The sequence below is a fragment of the Centroberyx gerrardi genome, chromosome 16 (assembly GCF_048128805.1).
Source record: "Centroberyx gerrardi isolate f3 chromosome 16, fCenGer3.hap1.cur.20231027, whole genome shotgun sequence".
Taxonomy (NCBI): domain Eukaryota; kingdom Metazoa; phylum Chordata; class Actinopteri; order Beryciformes; family Berycidae; genus Centroberyx; species Centroberyx gerrardi.
Window position 1 is genome coordinate 16,241,823 of NC_136012.1, and position 19,501 is coordinate 16,261,323.

At 41.0% G+C, this 19,501-nt stretch overlaps 3 protein-coding genes across 3 annotated transcripts; 2 read left to right on the forward strand and 1 right to left on the reverse strand.

Moving 5' to 3' along the window:
* Position 1: 1 nt before the first annotated feature.
* On the reverse strand, positions 2-1,835 carry nxt2 (nuclear transport factor 2-like export factor 2). Its single transcript, XM_071903088.2, has 4 exons — positions 1,643-1,835; positions 1,194-1,280; positions 927-1,071; positions 2-310 (listed from the first exon to the last, which is right to left on the reverse strand). The coding sequence occupies exons 1-4, from the start codon at positions 1,655-1,657 to the stop codon at positions 126-128; spliced, it is 432 nt and encodes a 143-aa protein (XP_071759189.1). The 5' UTR covers positions 1,658-1,835; the 3' UTR covers positions 2-125.
* A 113-nt stretch (positions 1,836-1,948) lies between these two features.
* psmd10 (proteasome 26S subunit, non-ATPase 10) lies at positions 1,949-5,459 on the forward strand. Its single transcript, XM_071903074.2, has 5 exons — positions 1,949-2,180; positions 2,331-2,429; positions 3,226-3,372; positions 4,360-4,526; positions 4,784-5,459. Exons 1-5 carry the CDS (start codon positions 2,067-2,069, stop codon positions 4,935-4,937), a joined length of 681 nt encoding a protein of 226 aa, XP_071759175.1. The 5' UTR covers positions 1,949-2,066; the 3' UTR covers positions 4,938-5,459.
* Positions 5,460-12,963: 7,504 nt separating this feature from the next.
* xiap (X-linked inhibitor of apoptosis) lies at positions 12,964-18,528 on the forward strand. The gene is made up of 8 exons (XM_071903386.2): positions 12,964-13,098; positions 14,754-15,046; positions 15,139-15,706; positions 16,230-16,329; positions 16,453-16,531; positions 17,020-17,059; positions 17,191-17,373; positions 17,627-18,528. Exons 2-8 carry the CDS (start codon positions 14,807-14,809, stop codon positions 17,818-17,820), a joined length of 1,404 nt encoding a protein of 467 aa, XP_071759487.1. The 5' UTR covers positions 12,964-13,098; positions 14,754-14,806; the 3' UTR covers positions 17,821-18,528.
* The last annotated feature ends 973 nt before the right edge of the window (positions 18,529-19,501 follow it).

Sequence of the window (19,501 nt, forward strand, 5' to 3'; positions counted from 1 at the left end):
GTTGTCTGACATTTTCTTTTTATTACAAAACAACGTAGAAACAATCAAACTTCAGCTTAATTTACATAATCACCATTGGTAAGTTGATACAGTGGGGGAAAAAAGGAACAGAAGTCAGGAGAGCCTCAGCTATTCCAGTCCTGGAAACGGAAACAGTCACTGGCAATCTTCCAAACAGGCTGGTCACTGTTAGGTGAAGACTGAGCCGTTAAGAGAAAGTTCTGGTTGAAGAAACGCTGCTTGTTCCCCTCAAACTTTACTGTTCCACCTGTCACCACAAGCAGTGTAGTCTGGCCTTGGGTTGCTTGTTCTGTGAATGAGGAGAGGGAGATTGATGCTGGATTAGTATGGTCATGCTAGGAATTTCTATTTTAGTTGTAAACACAATCTGGTGGGTCTTTTTTAACCTTGTTCTTGGAAAATTGAGCATGCATGCCCTTTTACAGCAATGCCCTGCTTCACACTCACAGTTACACACATTCACACCAGGGAGCCGCCCAGACCACCCTGTTCTACTCTTGGCCACTGAGCTCCACTGCAACAGTTCGTGGTTAGGTGCCTTGCTCAAGGGCACCTTAATTGATTTGTAATGTTTAGCAAGTCAAGACAACCTCTCTTAGAAGTGGAATTTCATGGAATTCATGAATGGCCCCAACCCTGATGAGCACAAAAGTGGAATAAAGTTAAATTTCTAAAACACCAAATCAACATTACAAGCAACCCATAGTAAGAGGTGCAAGGATCAAAGCCACAGCACCCAGTCAGTAGATGGAACAAATATTCCTGAGTCTCAAGTCAACTCAAGTCCATAATACTTTCCCTCTAACCCCCACTTTCCTCAGATTCAGCTAATGAGACAACCAGAAGGCAAAGACATATTTGAGATTCATCCAATGGCGCTTGAGTTTTGGGTTTGATGGTCTCACCGTGGACTGGCTGACAGTCCAGTGTTTGAACCTGGAACTCGCTCGATGGCAGGGAATCAAAAAAATCTCCCAGAGCATCCTGTCCCGACATCGGGTTTCCATTCCACACCAGGGTCGCCTTGTCCAGGTAGAGTCGGGTCAGGTTCTGAGACAAAAATAAAGCAAGACAGATACTGTACACGTACAAATAACTCAGAACAATGGGAATTAACAGAACGTTCAGATCATATTTTATGGGTCAAAGAACAAAACAAGACCGTCACTTACCCTCCTTTTCTTATCCATGCAGTCATAATAAATGTTGACAAATTCTTCTGCATACCGGCATGACTGGTCGGCATGGGTCCTGAAATCCTAGTGTGACAATCAATTATGAATGATCACGTGTTACAGGGAGCATGATCATAATGATCATAACAGCAAAGCTAACACAATTGAACACGTTATCAGTTATGGTGCCTGTACTTTTCAAAGAATGACTTAAATATTCTCATTATAGGAACCGATTCCTGACGCTCACTGGGCTGACTGATCCTCCCTGTGTGTTTGTACCTGGGTTCACCGGGCACATGTGTTTCCTGATGATTACTTCATTCTTAATGTCTGCTTGGCACGCTAGCTGGCTAGCTGTACTTAACGTGCATCACACTGGAAAGCTAGCTAACTAGCTAAACGCTAGTCGATATGAGTATTAAAGCAAAGAGTCAGAAACTTACCACTGTAGACGCCATGAGTAACGTTACAAGTATTTAGATCAGAGTTGTTTTGATCGCAAAAGTACGCCAGGAGGATAGCTGAGAATGTTTTATGTATTAACCTTAGCTGTTTTCTTTATTTTTCTTTTTTCTATTCAGCAGCTAGCAGAAGCATTTTGCTTGTATGTATTACTTCCTCAGGGCACCAATTATACCTAACAAAATAAAACGAGTTTTCTTGTTTGTTCCAATAGAGTGAACGGCACTGACGGGCTTTTAATTTGAAGGAGAAAGAAATCGGCGCATTCTAATGCGGAAGTACAATTCATAATTTCCTGAGTCATTGCTCGAGTTCAAACCGAAAATGTTGACAACACAAGACAGCAGTGACTGCTAAAGACCAGCATTGCCATTATAAATTTGACCTAACGACTAACGTTTAACAATGGAGGGTTCTGTATCAGATGTCGAGGTCTGTAATTTTGCCTATACAGGGCAGTTTGACAAATTAAAGCAGTGCATTTTATCAGATAAGACGCTCTCCTGCAAAACGGACCAGGTATGAATGCATGAGCCACCACCGAATTTGAATTTCTGGTCTATCACGTTTTTGTTATTCAACTAACTTTGCCTGTCAAAAGCTAGCTAGATGGCTATACTGAAGTTAATGGTTTTCAGTGTTTTGATACTCGTCTTTCTGCCTTTTCAGGCCCACAGAACCGCCCTCCACTGGGCTTGTTCTGCTGGCCACACCAACATAGTGGAGTTTCTTCTTGACCTGGGAGTTGAAGTGAATCTGCAAGATGATGTAATGGTTAAATATTCCAGACAGTTCTCCATCCATTTGAAAGCGTTGCACGTAATGTCACAGTCGAATGTATCTTTCACAGATTATGCCAATACTATTTAGATATTTCCCCCACTGGGTGTAAGTTATTACTGCACAAAACATTTGAATTTAATTCCTGTGAAATCCTATTCATTCTTCAAAGTATGAAACAAAGTACTAGCTAAATTAGAAACTTTAACAGTATCATTCACTGAGGCTTTGGGCCATGCGTTTTTTTATTTACATACATTTCTTTGTAGTAAATGCGGAGGAAGGTTACCTTGAAATGTTGTACTATAATGTCACAATACTTTCATCTAGTCTGGGGTATTGTATTGATATACTGTGTAAGTTAACAAGTATTATATTTATTCTCAATGATCTTATAATGATGATTTATCACATGATGTTAAAAACAAAGTTATTGAAAGACTGCTTGAAAGTCTGTAAGCTTTTTAGACTTATAAAATCACAATATATCACACTATCATAGTGTAGAACATCAAGAAACACAATATTATCATATTATGCCTCAGCATTACGATAATACTCTTTTGAGAAACTGGTGATTCCCATCTCTAGTAATAAACGCAAACAGGATTCAGCTTAATAACTGTCAAACCAAATATGGTAATGCAACGCTGAAATAGACCCACATAATTACCTTTGATTTGTGGTGCCCCTTTTAAAATTGTGAACTAGTCAGTTAACTGGGTTGCTTAACTGAGTGAGAGTGAGTTCTAGACAAATATGCATGTGATGTATTACTCTGCAGGCTTCTTGGACCCCTCTCCACATCGCAGCGTCTGCAGGCAGAGAAGACATAGTGAGATCTCTAATATCCAAAGGAGCTCAGCTGAACTCGATCAATCAAAACGGCTGCACCCCTCTGCACTATGCTGCCTCTAAAGACCGATATGAGGTGAGATTCTCTGGTTGTATGAAACACTGTGGTAACATTGGCTAATAGTTTTCTGTATATGACCATATTCCATGCATGTTAATGTTATTAAAATCATTTTGTATAAGAGTGTTATAAGTTCAAGGACATGGGCTATGGTCATGTTGTGTCGTGTGGAATGAAAAGGTGGATTTTTTTATACAATCATAATTGTTGTGATATAGAACAACCAATGATATGCATTGTAGAAATGCATTGTAGAATGACATTGTTATATAATTATGCAATATTTTGTGATAGTCTTTATAATCTTCTGTAGTGTGGGACAGTCCAGTTAATATTTGTGAACATTAACAGCTCCATCCCAAAGCCAGATGCCTTATTCAATAGTAGTGTTATCAATTCTGAATCAGAAACTATTTTAGTTTAGCCTCAGGAAATCCCCATCGATACTATTTGGTTTTTCCCAGTTCATTTAATTGGAGCCACACCATGTTTTACATATTGATGTCACAGGTTCAAGTGTTAGTTCTCTGGTTTCTGGTTTGGGGGAGGAAGTCGTTCATTTTGACACATTTATTGAACTGCCTTGACCAGGCTAACATAAAGTCAAAAACCTACATAACAGGTAGACTCTTTTGTGAAATTGAAAATGTGGGGATCTCTTAACTGACCCAATGGATATGAATAATCATCTAAGGATTGCATTGTTGTTAAACGCATTAATAACACTAAACTGTAAAATCAAATGACTTAAATTTTTCACACATAGAGATCATTGTAGCGTCTGGGACTCTGGTCTTGGGTTTCAGTCTCACTTCCTGAGCGTGGGCCAGGATTAGTTTTGACCAGGGTTTCACATATGCCCTTTTTAGTGTGGTTTGCGATACCAAATGGACTAGGATCTGAAAAGTTGCCTTTATATGTGTAAATGAGAAACCACAGAATTTTGAAGTAGACCGCTTGTCCGAGACCGTCAGTAACACACATGGCGCCCCCCCTTTACAGATTGCCCTGCTGTTGTTGGAAAACGGAGCAGACCCCAACATCACAGACAAGCTGGAGTCCACTCCTCTACACAGAGCCTCCGCCAAGGGCAACTACCGCCTGATCCAGCTGCTTCTCAAACAGAGCGCCTCCACCAACATCCAGGACTCCCAGGGCAACACACCGCTGTATGTGTGTGTGTGTGTGTGTGTGTAATAGGACATTGTGGCTTGGCACTGTTTACGCAAACTTGCTTTCACAAGTGTAGAGGAACACTGTATGGCTGAAATGGAAAAAACACAAACCCTTTACTTGCATCAAAAACGGAAGAATGCCTTTTTTTTTTTTTTTTCAATAGCTCAGGTTCTGTGAATCGTCAATGGGAAAACTAAAAAAGGGAAACGTATTTACCACCCTGCATGTATTTTATTTTTTTTATCACCAGGCACCTTGCATGTGACGAGGAGCGCGTGGAGGCCGCCAAGTTGCTGGTGGAACACGGGGCCAGCATCTACATTGAGAACAAGGAGGAGAAGACTCCCCTGCAGATAGCCAAGGGCAGTCTGGGCACCCTACTCCGTCGGATCGTGGAAGGATGACGCATACGCTGACCCACGGGTCATGTTCCAGCTAGGACCCACCACATCACCCAATTACATAATCCGTATTCTCATCCCCATCGTCCTCCTTCAGCAGACTGGTTTGAGATGTTCAGATCAGTGCAGGTGGAAGATAAGCGTGACAGAGAGTAAAGTTTGACTGAGCTGCACTCTTAACAAGCTCCTCAGCTGGAGCGTAAACTACTGCTCAGACTGTAGTCATGTCTGATGACCAAATACCAATGCAACTTATTTTGTATGAAGATTAAACTGTTGTAAAAAAAATAACTAAATAAAAATCTGTGTTCAACCTACCTGTCTGTAAGATATGTCTGGGATATATTTAACTTCTTGTTTCAATTTTCTTGTCTGAGCAGATAGGTTACAGTCAAAATTGTTTAATTAAACTTAAATTGTTGCCCTACTCCTTAGTGCTTTCACATTAAGGCAATGCATCCACGGAAATTTTATTTGCCGCCTGTCTTTTTTAATTTTATTTTTTTAATAAACCTGTTGCCACCATTCATGATTGAGGTAATAGTCTTTCTTGCTTCATATCCTGGACAATTCCTCCTCCCCTTTTTTTTCTCACTTTATTCAAAGCCCCATCCATCAGCTCCGTCACATCTTATACAGAGAGTAGTTTGAGTATTTTTCCCCATGTTTTTTATTGTACCACTTTAATTCACTGCTGAGTGGGTATGTGCACACATTGCAAGGGAATGTCAAGAGGTTCATGGTAGTAGGTGTGTGCTACTGTGGGACGGCAGGTCATAAGCAGGAGCTCCAGTGGACCTTGTAGGCAGGAGCAAAAAGGCCCGGTGACCTCCGGCTCAGCCTCTGCTGTTATTGGAGGATCGATCAAAGTGAAACAAAAGTTTATAGTTCTGTGATACTGATCCTCAGAACTACAGCAGTGAGGAAAGGTTTCTCAACTTAAAGCCCATTCTCCCACTTTGGGGAGGCTCCACTATAAGACAGATCTAGTGTAATGTAACTAATGAAAATCATCCAGCAACGCACAGGTCTCACCAAAGTACATTCATAACTATTATTTTGTATGTAGTACAAATGCACATGTGAACGCCACCATAGTGCGGCGTAAACAGTCTATGTGCCTAAAGAGCACGTACCGTAATTAGGCACCGCAGTGCGCACTGGGCACAAACAGCGCGGCTGCCTCTGATTTGAGTCCACTTGGATCCATGGAGCTAGTGGATTTCCTAATAAACCATCTTCCATATTAAACTCTTAACTACCTGTGCTATACGTGCTGCCTTGGAATGAGAGGACGTTAAAGTTTACTGTTACTTTAGTGTGCCGTACCTTTGGCTTAGGATCTTTTTAGAACTGCCTGGGGGATGAAACCTTTCTTAGCTTTCATGTGCGGACTGGGAGAAGAGCTTCATTTTTGTAGCAAAACACTGGGATCAGGTTACTGGTAATTAACACATTAAAGACTACGCAACTTTTTGGGAGCCAATATATGAAAATCATCTCTGTCTCTCTGGTGCATAAATCTACCTTGTGCGCTTGCTAACGCTTTAGCATACAGTATGTTAAAGGACAACTCCAGCGTGATTTGAGTTTTCGCTAATTTTTGACATTTTACATCCCTTTAATGTTGACTGTTTTTACATGCATGTGCCACAATTAAAGATATTTTAAAATCAGTTTTGCTATACTACTCGGGCTCATTCACTCCCATTCAATTTCAAACGGCATAGAAAACAACTCTGGAGACTTAATTCAGTCAGTAAAGGTAATCCATCACTGTGAACGAGAGGCTGCCAATCGCGTTTTGCAAAATTGCTTCAGGACGATAATAGCTATAAACTTTTACATTTGTTAAAGAAGTTCCGTTCCACGGTTTCATATTAGTGTTCAGGAATACTGCAAGAGCTAAGACTAGACAGACTTACCACCGTTTTCTACTTGAAAACAAATATACCGGGTCATTACATGTCCAATTTCTGCATTTTGCACTCCTGGAGTCAATCGGATTTAAGATTTGGTCGGTCGGTTGGTCGGTCGGTCGCTCGCATGCAACACATGCAATGAGTCATGTTTTGGGCTCAAACATATGGGAGAGTCGTACACTTTTATTTTAACACAATATGTTATTCAAACACAAAAGGTTTTATGGTTTAGTACAATAGCCTCTTACTGTAATGTCTGACAAGATTGGAGAACACTTTGGGAGGGACCGTGCCTCCATGCAGAACATTTCAAGAGCCTTGATATTCTTAGGTTTGTGCTTGTGGACTGCCCTCTTCAATTCAGCAGATTTTCACTAGGGTTCTGGAGACAAGATGGCCATTGCAAAACATCGATTTTGTGTTCCATGACCATTTCTGTGATGATTTTGATGTATGTTTGGGGTCGTTGTCTGGTTGACAGGTCCTTCCACGGCCAAGTCTCAACCTCCTGGCAAGCAGGCAACCAGGTTTTGGGCTAAAATATCCTGATGCTTTGTGGAATTCATTATGTTATTGATCTTAACAAGATCTGGACCACTAGCAGTAAAACAGCCCCAAAGCATCAAAGCTCCTCCACCATATTTCACCGTGGGCATCCGGTGCTTTTCCTTGTATGCAGTCGTCTTTTGTCGCCAAATGGTGTGCATGGTGTGCAAGTTCCATTTTGGTCTCATCTGACCACAACACACAATTTCAATTGTAGTTCCAGTGATGCTTGGCAAAGTTCAGGCGCTTCAGTTTATGGGTTGCACTCAGTAAGGGCTTCTTTCCTGCAACCCTTCCAAAGAGCTTGTTGACATGGAGGAGGCGTCGATTTTGACACTTGATAACCTCAGCATTCCACTCAACTGTGCAGTTGTGAAACTGTGATCCTTGGGTTCCTCTTTGCCTCCCTCACCATCTTCCAAAGAGCTTGTTGACATGGAGGAGGCGTCTAACTGTTGATTTTGACACTTGATAACCTCAGCATTCCACTCTGTTGTGTCTGTTCATGGGGACAATATGCACATGCGTCCTCTTCCTGGTGAATTTGCAACTGTTCCAGATTTCTAAAACTTTTTGATTAGTGCCCTGACTGTGTTTAGTGGTATTTTACTATCTGTCTCCTCTGAGTTGAAAGCTCTTTGATTTTCCACAAAGTGATGGATGACAAATGGATTTTACATGTGTGTAACCTCATATTTTGACCCCAGTGAAACAGGAAATGATGAAAGCAATACAGTTTCTGGATTCTGAGATCAATAAAAAAAAAAAGAATTGTATTTATTTTATACAATAAATTTTGCTCATTTTCATGAAGGGTGACAATAATTCTGGAGTTGTCTGTATATGTATCATGCAATTCCTGTATGATAATTTCTGAATTTTATAATGCATCAATTCACAGTAAATTAAAAAAAATTGACTGACATGGACTGATTGCAATGCAACACTGAATTTATTTTTTGCAGTGTGATTTCAGTCCCTCTCTGTTTCCTCGGCTGTTTTCCTCATTGTTTGGAACAGCCGACAGAAGAAGCGTCAGACTCTGTTCTTCTTCTTCTTGGTCTTTTTGATCTCTGAAAAATAAAAGAGGACAATCAATGCCTTAGTTCATCTTGATGGAAGTAGACATGAGCTACAGTGTGAGCGGACCTGATGAAGAACTCTTACCTGATGTGGTGTCAGAGGATTGTTGCACCTCCTCCTTCTCCTCAGTGCCAACCAGGCTGCTGGTCAAGCCTTCCTGGACTGGAGTAATGGCAGGAGCTTCAGTAGGGACGGTCAGAGGAACCAGAGGCGCTTCAGTAGGGAGGCTCAGAGGAACCACAGGAGCTTCAGTTGGGAGGCTCACAGGAACCAGAGGAGCTTCAGTAGGGAGGCTCATAGGAACCACAGGAGCTTCAGTAGGGAGGCTCAGAAGAACCAGAGGAGCTTCAGTAGCGAGGCTCAGAGGAGCCACAGGAGCTTCAGTAGGGAGGCTCAGAGGAACCAGAGGAGCTTCAGTAGCGAGGCTCAGAGGAACCGCAGGGGCTTCAGGAAGGAGGGTCAGAGGAACCACAGGAGCTTCAGTAGGGAGGCTCAGAGGAACCAGAGAAGCTTCAGTAGCAAGGGTCAGAGGAACCAGAGGAGCTTCAGTAGGGAGGCTCAGAGGAACCACAGGAGCTTCAGTAGGGAGGCTCAGAGGAACCACAGGAGCTTCAGTAGGGAGGATCAGAGGAACCACAGGAGCATCAGTAGGGAGGCTCAGAGGAACCACAGGAGCTTCAGTAGGGAGGATCAGAGGAACCACAGGAGCTTCAGTAGGGAGGATCAGAGGAACCACAGGAGCATCAGTAGGGAGAGTCAGAGGAACCAGAGCAGCTGAACCAACAGCAGAGTCCATTTCTGGGCTTGGTGTTGTGTCCTCTTCCAGGCCGGGCTCTTCGCTCAAATCTCCATCAAGGGGGGTGGAGTTCACGGCTCCATCCACTACAGCTGGCTGGGTGGAATCATCTAGTTCCACCTACAGAGGGAGAGAAGCCGTTTGAATTTTAGAATTTTTTTTTAATCTTATCCAGCTACTCGATCATACATCTGCGCAGGTCTTCTTACCTCTTTTGTGGTCAGCACTTCAGACATTTCCATGTGTTTCTGTGGCTCGAACATCACAGATTTCCCCCACTGTGACGTCAACGATCCTGGTCAGCAGCTCTGGCCCAAAGTGCTTCAGCTTCTCCAGCAGGACGTCTGGAGTGTACTTCTCTCTGACCTTGTTCTGGATAGCAAGGACCTTCTCATCCTGGATGGAGCGGGAGAAGGCGGCCTGACGGTCCGTGGAGGTCAGAGAGGCGGAGAGCTTATCCTCAACGGCCTTCGTGACTCCGATGGCCAGGTCGCTGAGCTGTAGCGGGTGTACGGACGAGAGGATCGCCGGATGAATCCAGAAGCCCTGCAGCACTTTGGGCACAACCAGCATCACCACTTCCCGGGGGCCGAGGAGGCTGGAGCTGGGCTGCTGCTTCTCCATCAGGCTCCTGATGGCTTTGTCAGCCAGACGGATGATCTGAGGGTCTCTGTCAAGGAGAGTCGCTCAAAATGAGTTGAAATACACATTTTCTGAAAAGACACAATTTCCCCACGGGAATCATTCAAGTTTCATCTTATCTCATAAATGTGACTTACTGAAAACAAGGACTGTTGGCTTCAGGTGAGTTGAGCACGATTCGGGCTAAAAATTCAATAACCATCATTTTCATGCTGATGTTCACCTCCCACATCTGAAACAAGAAATGGGATGCACCATTAAGATTTGACATATTTACAGGATCAATCTAGTGTTATGTGATCATTTACTCCAAACTGAGTCTTTTCATGATCTTGGTCTTACCAGCGTGAGGAGAGGCTGGACACTTTTATCAAAGCTCTCGAGATCAAACCTCCACAATCTTCAAATGGAAAGAAAACAGAAGGTTCATCTTAACTGTTGATCTATTTTCTTCTCATTAGTAACAGACTAGCTTAAAGGAATAGTTCACCCAAAAATGAAAATTCAGTCATTATCTACTCACCCCCATGCCAGTAGAAAATCGGGTAAAGTTTGTTAGTCCATACAACAGATGGACAGACAGACAGTTAAAAAAATAATGGAAAATAACCATAATGGCTCCATGCAGCTCTTACAGCATAATCCAAGTCTTTTGAAGCCAAAAGATCCCAAAGTGACTTGAAAAGACCGACATTTACACCATTATTTAGCTGAAATCACCACTCTAGCTGTTGATTTAAAAAAACGTCACGTTTGTGCGCATCCCGGCCTCGATAGGTAAGACTAGCTCGAATTACCAAAAACAAGACTTCCGGTTTGGCCGTTTAGCCTTCCAAATAAAAGCGCGAGATTTTAAAATAGAAATACTGTTTTAAAGCAATTACTTTGTATTTAATTGTCAAATTCAATAAGTGAGCATCCATATTAATGTTTGATGTCATAATAATAATGAAAAATGCCATAAAATGTGCCAATTTGAATTATAAACGCTGCATGTATTACACTGTGCAGAATACATAGAACAGAGACTAAAGTGGATATCAAACATTAAACCAATTTTCTACTGGCATGGGGGTGAGTAGATAATGACTGAATTTTCATTTTTGGGTTAACTATTCCTTTAACATTAGCAGAGTTGATGATAGATTGAGTGGTGAACTGTCTGTATGTCTCAGTAAGTCTCACCGCTCCCTGAGAGATTTCTTGCCCTGCTCCACCAGCCAGTCAGTCATGTCCTCAGCTGTCAGCTCAGATGGGACCTGCTTTTGTTGCTGACGCCTCAAACTGCACCATCATTTTTTTCTACAAGACAATAGAAAACATCAGATGTTCTCATGTATAATCATAGGAGACACTTTACCAGAATTTGTCAGGTGTTTTATTTTGTGCGGGCCTGAAACAAAAGTGGTTCTTGTACTTGATAGTATTCCCACTCCCAGCAGAGCTGTACAATCTCTCTGTACACCGGTACATTGAACAATACCTTTGAAGGAAATGAGATGTCACTCAAAAGCCTCTTATGCTACATACATACATCAGCTCAAAATCTTTACAATTTAACTGCAATAAACAATGCTCACATACCTTGATGGGTCTATAGATGACCCTTTCTCCTTCAATCCAGTCCATGGATGTTTTGTTATGGATGACTATGGATTTTACTACTTTTTTTTTCTTTTGCTAGTATAATACATTTTTGTATGTGTCCCAGGACACATCACTTATTGATGTGTCCTGGGACACATTCAAAGACCTGTAAAACTCCTCATAACACTGAGGGAGAACTTCATCTACCAGCAGTCTTACTACCAGAGCTCATCTTGACCAGTTCACACTCCTAACATTATAAAATAACATTTTGAATCTATAGGCCTAAGTATTTCATGGGAATATTAACATATTTACATTCATCTAATATTGACCTAGAATATTAATTAGGATATGAATAGGATACTAAAAATGATGTGATCATGCTGCCATGCTAGCATTACTTACGTCAGCTTGCATTTTGAGTTGACCTAAGTGCTGTTAGAATCCTCTACCCACAATGCTTGTTCAGCGTCAAAAGTGGGGTTTTGCTTGGTTTCAAAAGGGCGTAAGTGCAGTTACGCCCTTTTGGCAGCAAACAAAACCCTACTTTTACTGTTACGGCTTTCAGTTTTTGTTTAATTAAAACTTATGGGTTATGATTTCAGTTGTGTCCTTTTGGCACTGAAAAGATCTCACTGAGATCTTTCAATTGATATATAATACTCATATTCGCCCAAAATCGCACTTACGCCCCTTTGGCTCCAAGCCCTCTTATGAAAAGTGACATTATGAAATGAAGTCATTATGAAATAAAAAGAGGAGCAATGAAAAAATAGAAAGGGAAATAAAAGAACCACTTTGAAAAATGTAATTCTGAATAATATCATCATGTAGGTTGAAAATAAAAGCCATTTGAAAAATAAAAAAGTTTTTATGAAATAATAATATAACTAAATATAGTCATGTTATTATGAAAACAATTATTATGAAAAAATATTATTTAATTTTCTGAAATTAAAGAATAAAAGCAATCATTATTTTATTATTATTATGTGATATTATATATTTATGTATTTATTTATTTTACTGACACATATTTATTTATTTAATTATGACTAATATGGTCCACCATATAATTTCCATCAGAAAATGTAGCCTTATCATTTATTAATTGAATAGTGGCCATCACACGCACATAGCTGCCTAAAATGTAAGTGGCTGGGGAAGAAGCCTTTCAAGCGTTTCACTTTTTCGGAAATGCTGGCAAGGGTGGCGCATGGATGCTGAAAATAAGCTTAGCCCTGATTTGGTTATTCAAGGGAAAGCACCATTTTGTACGCCTTTTCTCTTTTCTATTGATGTTCTCTTCAATGGAAAAAAAAATCTCTGTGATAAAAATCCCTTGGTAGGATTATAAATCCCCATTTGTTCTGACGAAAGCCCAGTGGTTTCCTTTCGTCAGTTGGGATGCGCGTAAAGAGATGCGCAGTAGTCAACAGCGCTGCGTTCACTTCCTGAAAGCGAGGTCACGTCAAGTAAGCAGTTCTCTTTTATGCTGTGGTTTCTCCAGTTTAAAAGGACGCAACTCACAAGGGGGACTTATTGAAGTCAGACAGTGAAATAACTGGCTTTTAGGTATCTAAAGGTAAGTTTCCGAGCTTTGCTTTGATAGTCCATCCAGTAACTTTTTAACCTTACGCTATGTAGCTTACGTTAACTTAGCTAGCTAGCGTTAGTGGATGACATCTCCGCCATCCCGTTTACTAACCTGACATTACAGCTCAGCAACACTGATCAAAGGTCAAGTTGACTATCTTTTGTCCTGATAGTTCGATATTATAAAAGTAACGTTATACTAACTGCATTTAGCAACTCATTCGGTTGCTACAATTATATGACCACTGGCATCATGCATTGCTAACGTTAGATGCCAGCTGTCAAATGCAGACAGCAGTGAGTTGTTTTCATCGTTAGCTATCAGAATCCCGGAATGTAGGTTTGTTATGCCGCCCCATTGTTTGACTCAAAGCCGTGTGACCTTTCCAGAGTGTGCGGGGCCAGTCAATACAGTCTGACTAGCCATCACATGGATACACAAATCTAACGCCGCATCTCCAACTTTGTGTGCAGCTAGCTCGAGCGAAGTAGATGCAGTGACTATTTCCACAACGCATTAGATGTTTTCTACTCTGACCATACTCAGGCCTCTATATTAAACACAAATCCATACCTGCATTTGGTTTAGATCTGTCAAAGTAACACAGTTAATGATTTTTTTTATTCAAAGAATGCCTAATCTTGATACCATTGGCAGTTCAAAGGTCATATGCTGCTTCTCGAATGTATAGCCTACTATCTTAAAGATTAAAATAGATCAAAAAGCAGTTGCTAAATGAATGCTGATATACAGCTTATATCAAATGGCAATATTGCTTTATGCTTTGGAATTTAGTTGTTTTAGTAAGATTTTAATCAGTTTGTTTTGGAGCCTCCAGGTACACTGTTGCTGTGGGAAAAAGTTCCTCCCTCTGGGAGATTGTATGATATGGGTGTGAAAGTGGCACACCTTACTGGCACACCTAACTACACTGTTTTGCAACATGTTGTGTATAGTCTTGCTTATTGACACAGTACATAACTCCTTCATAATATAGATTTATTTTAGTAGTATGTAGATTGTATGTATTAGACCTATCATCTCCTATGTGAGATGCCTCCTGTGTGAGATAAATAAATATCAATATACACCTAATTGGCTTATATCCTGCTTCATGAAGAGTTGTTAGAATCCCTATGCATGCAGTGTGTTATTGGATGTTTGCCATGGGTGTGTACTACCTTTTTACAATGTGCTGAGCCTGTGAGCCAATCCTGCCTCCCCAGTTCCCATCCCTCACATGGAGCATCCAATGCCTCCATGTGACCACAGCCTGGCTGCTGCTCTTAAAGGCACAGTGCCCCACCAAGAGCCTCGGTGCTATTATCTGCATTCTGTAGCCAGACTAGATAATATAATACTTCCATGAGCCAGACTAGGAAATCCATTAAATCACTGAGTTGTCTGATTTTACATTAACTATTTTTCATCCCTCTGAAGGTGTGCTGTAGACTATTAACTACTTAGTTTGCTTTTTCATAGGTTAAATGTTAATAGATTTAGCAAGATATGATTTCACTGGTATTGTTTGACTTTATTTTATTTTATTTTTTTTAGCAATACTTTTTTTTATTTCAAAATGCATATATAAATAATACCCATTAGCTATAATAGCCTATTTTTTCTTTCTCTTTTGTCTACAGGCATTCTGTCCCATCAAGTCAATCTTCTCAGCAGTACCCAGCCTGGTGCTAGCATGTCTTATCTCAGACAAGACAGTGACTTGGAGGCAGACCACTGTGTTGACTGGTCCTTAATGAACAGTCGGCTGGACTCATTCCGTGGCTCCAGCCTGGCCCAGCAGGTGTCAGCAGAGAGACTGGCCCGGGCCGGCTTCTACTTCACAGGCCACGCCGACCGCGTCCGCTGCTTCAGCTGCCAGAAGACTGTGGAAAACTGGTGCGGGGGAGACACACCTGTAGAGAGGCACAAAGAGGTGATGATGCTGGTGATGACAAAGAAAAGTGATCATCTTTTTCTTTTTCCTACTGCACTAAATGGCTCAATCATATTTTCATTATTCTATAGGTTTCCCCATCATGCAAGTTCCTCAGCTGCACCCATCGTGCCAGTTTTAACCCAAGTGCTGATACCACACTGACTAATGGTTCCCCCTACAACGAGGAAGTAGAAGACATGGAGTTTCGCTTGAGAACAGGAGAAGTGGTTGATGAGTCCACCTACCCTATGGCCCCCCACATGACCAGCGAGGACGCCCGGCTTCAGACCTTCTCCTCGTGGCCCTCCGCTGCCCCCGTGAGGCCCCGAGACCTGGCCCAAGCTGGCCTCTTCTACCTGAGGGAGAGTGACCGGGTGCAGTGTTTCTGCTGTGGAGGCATGCTGGGGGGCTGGGAAGCGGGGGACACGGCCTGGGGAGAGCATTCCAAACATTTTCCCTACTGCTTCTTCATCCTCGGGCATGATGTGGGCAACGTCCCATCCCAGGGAGGTACAGAGGAGGAGGAGGGGAGCAGCAGACAACACACAAGCCCTCGTGTCCCCATGGAGAGCTTCGAGGAGAGGCTTAATAGCTTTGCAGGTGTCCAGCACCCCATTGACCACGAGAGACTTGCCAGAGCTGGTTTCTACAGCGCAGGTACGGCACAGATATCTGAATGAAGAGGGGGTGGGGTGTTCAGGGCCTGGAGAAGAGTTGAGCATGATTTTAAAGACTATTCTATATGGAAAAATAACAAATTTGAGTTGTTAGTAATATACCTATCAACAAGGTACCCCAAGGAGCTGATACAGACCAACTATTCACAAATATTATACCTAATTAAATCAAAATTTGTGTTAATATACTTTACTCAGGGCTATGTCTTTGTCATATTTTAGCAAGTTCAAGCTGCCATGGATGGGTTGTGCTATGTTTTGTACGTTCATCTTTACCACAGCTTAGAGTGATGGCAATCTCAAAAAACACAATGTTCCCAAAAGGTTACAGCAAGCATGGTGATAAAACTCCATTTGGCTACGATCATGTTTCATTACTGCTTCTTTGTTCTTTTATTGCCACCTCCTCAGTCACCGTGTGTAATCGGTGTGATTTCTGTTTTGTGCGGTCTTTGATCAGCTCTGTGATTGCAGGCAGGTCTAAATTGTGTGTGTCCTTGCAGGGGCAGGAGACAGGGTTTTGTGTTTCCGCTGTGGTGGAGGTGTAAAAAGCTGGCAGCCTGAGGAGGACCCATGGGAGGAACATGCCAAACACTATCCTGGGTAAGAACAACCAGAATGCTCTCCTCTCCCTTATACACACACATACACACACACACAAAGCATGACTTTACTTGGTGGCTTTGCCTCCTTTTTTATGACCTTTATTCCATTTTTTTTAACCAGATGCAGTTTCCTGTTAGCAGAGAAGGGACAGGAATTTGTCAGTAACATCCAGCTGCAAGACCCACGACGAAACAGCGCTGTAAGCATTCTGATTCATATGTCCCAACCATCTAACCACAGTGATGCACACAGTCCTATGACGCATGTGAACCATATGATTGGGAAAAAAATTGACTATTATTTTTACATATTTTCTGATAAAGGCATTATTCACATGTGCAACACAATGAAAGAATGCATGCTTAAGCTTAAAATGATATTGCTCAATGGTGTACATTCGTTGTTTTTTGGGTGTGTGAACAGTCATTCACCAAAACTTGTTACCCGTACTGATGTCACTCATAAGCTTTCGCTTTACTTCCATTATTCTGAAATGAATGTTTCTAACATACACAAACTTAAGTGGGACGACAAAGAAATATACATTATCCATGTTCTTATTCGTCTTTTTGACTAAGTAAATCTTTTTTTTTTCCAATAAGTGTCTGAGGGGGTGAAGGGACTGCTAATTTCAGATGTTGCTGCAATAAAATGTAGTAACAATATCAAATTCTTGTTTGTTTCTAGACTCCAAGTCATCAGAATGGATTTTCAGGCCATCAGAATGGTAAACATTTACCTTTTTTTTAATTTGATCACTGCAGTCAACTAAGAACATACAGTATCTAGTATAAAAAATAAATGAAAAATATGTAGTATCTTTCTGCTCATTGATGTACTCTTTTTGTGTGTATCCAGATGTGCTGCATTCAGCCATGGCTCAGAGGGCCATAGGGATGGGTCTGGAGCCTGCCGTGGTGGAGAAGACCATCCTAGAGAAGATCAGCAGGACGGGGTCGGGCTACTCCAGCCTGGAGGCACTTTTGCAGGACTGCCTCAACCAAACTCCAGACAGCGATGCTGCCATGACAGAGGAAAAAGGTACATGTCTCACAGATACATACTATACTGTACACTGCTGAGTCAGGTTCATAGCATAAACAACTAGTTGATTATGTAAAGTAAAGCCCAAACATCACTGATTTGGAGATGAGCAAAAAGATTGAAATGTCTGCTGCTGACTTTTGATATCTCAAACTACTCTGTAGGTTCTCTTGTTATGGTGCTGCCAAGACCAAACTGTGTTAATCCACAGCGAAAATGATTGATTACAAATGATTCTCTTGTTATGCAGATGAGGACCCTCTGGAGAAACTACGGAAGCTGCAGAGAGAAAAACAGTGCAAAGTATGCATGGACAGAGACATCTGTATTGTCTTCATCCCCTGTGGTCATCTGGTCACTTGTAAGGAGTGTTCAGAGTCGCTCAGCAAGTGTCCAATCTGCTGTGGAGCCATAACACAGAAGATCAAGACCTACATCGCTTAACATGGACTCTGGCCAAGCTAAACTCAATGCTGCTTCCTCACCTCTGATTTTATGATAATCTATCTTAAAATTAAATGTACATAGGTTTGTATTATATTTAAGGACCATTGTGTTTGTATGTGTATGAGAATGAGGGAATGTACAAAATAATGTCTTAAGACAACTATTTTCACAATCAGAAATGATAAATATTTTTTGTTGATATTGTTTATTATACAGTTTCACTACGCCATTAATGAGTACTGACACTTGTAAATAGACACTGAAGTAGATAGTAATTCCCATTTGCCGGTGTTTCTTGCCAGAGGTGCCTTTCTCCAAGTTTATGTGCTCATGGGGCTCCAAGTTTCCAAGTTTATGTACTCATGGTGTGTCATTTTGCTATTTTATCTTACACATTTAACCAAATTCAATTGAACTGGACATGGGATTCCGAATCAGTCAGTTTCTTCTACTTATTTGTCTCACTCATCTCATCAGTTTTGTCTGGTGGGCTTTCTGTTTTAGACTCAGTTTTATTTTTCTCAATGTCTGCTCCTCCTGTGTTGACAAACTTATATCAGTTTATACATAAAGATTTTGCTGCATAACTGACAAAATCAGCTCTGGTTTAGTACCTTCAATCAGTCATTCTGGGATGAAAGTATTTCATTTGCCATTCCATCATGCCATTTCTGTTTTATCATCAAGAGTGTGAAATAAATATAAATTATTTGACTCAAAATATGTTGGTTTTTTACTTATTGAGAAAGCTTTGCAGACACCAAATCAACCTATTTTTAGAAGTAAGCTAGACTTGTAAAGAAGAAAAATATTGATGATAATGTGATAATCTTGCCACGTCCTAATTAATACTTTTAGATTTTAGATAATTGGTAGAGTGCCTTGGACTTTCCATTTTTACAGAGGAAAATATGTTTTACAAGATAGAGCCACAATTTTTTCTTCAACTGAGAGCACCTGCAGATGTTAATCCTACAAATAAGACCCGAGCAACACTTAGTTTCATTATTCTTTATCAAGGAAAATGTTGAATTATGGGAGCAGCATGCAAGCTATATCTAGATGTCTCCTCTGCATATTCACTCATCAAAATTCAAAAACCATAATAATACTTAAGAGGATAGTTCAAGTTCGTTTATTTATATAGCCCTTTATCACAAGCATGTCTCAGAGGACTTTAGGATACAGAGTTTACAAAATGTACTTCTACTGGCTTGTTGTTCAACAGGTTTGAGGCCCACATTGCAAATGGTGGGCTGTAAACCTGTCCCTATGGCCCTTTTTGATCACCTTTAGTCTTTAATCTAGAATTTGGAACAGTCAAAAGAACTTTATCTGTAACACCACACTTGTGTGCGTAAGGAGTTAAAAGCTTAGGAAATTATGAGTTGGGCCGAACCATTTAATACTTTAAAAACCAATTGAAAATTCAAGGGGAAGCCTTGTACTTGTTGCAGATGAGAAAGAGCTTTATGACTTAGGCAAGAGTTATAAAGTCAATATGAAGTTAAATAGAGGCATGAATAACTTTCTCCAAAAAAGGATTGAAATTACCTTATTTTAGAGATATTTCTAGAGTGATATAAATAACACTGATTAACTATGATGATCATAGTTTTAAGATGTAAAGTTGGATACTTTACATTTGGGACACCAAATCCTCTGTGGAGAGTTTAGA

Excerpts from the sequence above, each read along its gene's own strand:
- xiap (XM_071903386.2), top strand. The coding sequence starts at position 14,807 with ATGTCTTATCTCAGACAAGACAGTGACTTGGAGGCAGACCACTGTGTT. Across the intron at positions 16,330-16,452 it reads CATGCCAAACACTATCCTGG|ATGCAGTTTCCTGTTAGCAG; the intron begins GTAAGAACAACC and ends TTTTTTAACCAG. Across the intron at positions 17,060-17,190 it reads ATTTTCAGGCCATCAGAATG|ATGTGCTGCATTCAGCCATG; the intron begins GTAAACATTTAC and ends GTGTGTATCCAG.
- psmd10 (XM_071903074.2), top strand. The coding sequence starts at position 2,067 with ATGGAGGGTTCTGTATCAGATGTCGAGGTCTGTAATTTTGCCTATACA. Across the intron at positions 2,181-2,330 it reads TCTCCTGCAAAACGGACCAG|GCCCACAGAACCGCCCTCCA; the intron begins GTATGAATGCAT and ends CTGCCTTTTCAG. Across the intron at positions 3,373-4,359 it reads CCTCTAAAGACCGATATGAG|ATTGCCCTGCTGTTGTTGGA; the intron begins GTGAGATTCTCT and ends CCCCCTTTACAG.
- nxt2 (XM_071903088.2), bottom strand. Across the intron at positions 1,072-1,193 it reads GCATGGATAAGAAAAGGAGG|AACCTGACCCGACTCTACCT; the intron begins GTAAGTGACGGT and ends TTTTTGTCTCAG. Across the intron at positions 311-926 it reads GGACTGTCAGCCAGTCCACG|AACAAGCAACCCAAGGCCAG; the intron begins GTGAGACCATCA and ends CCTCATTCACAG.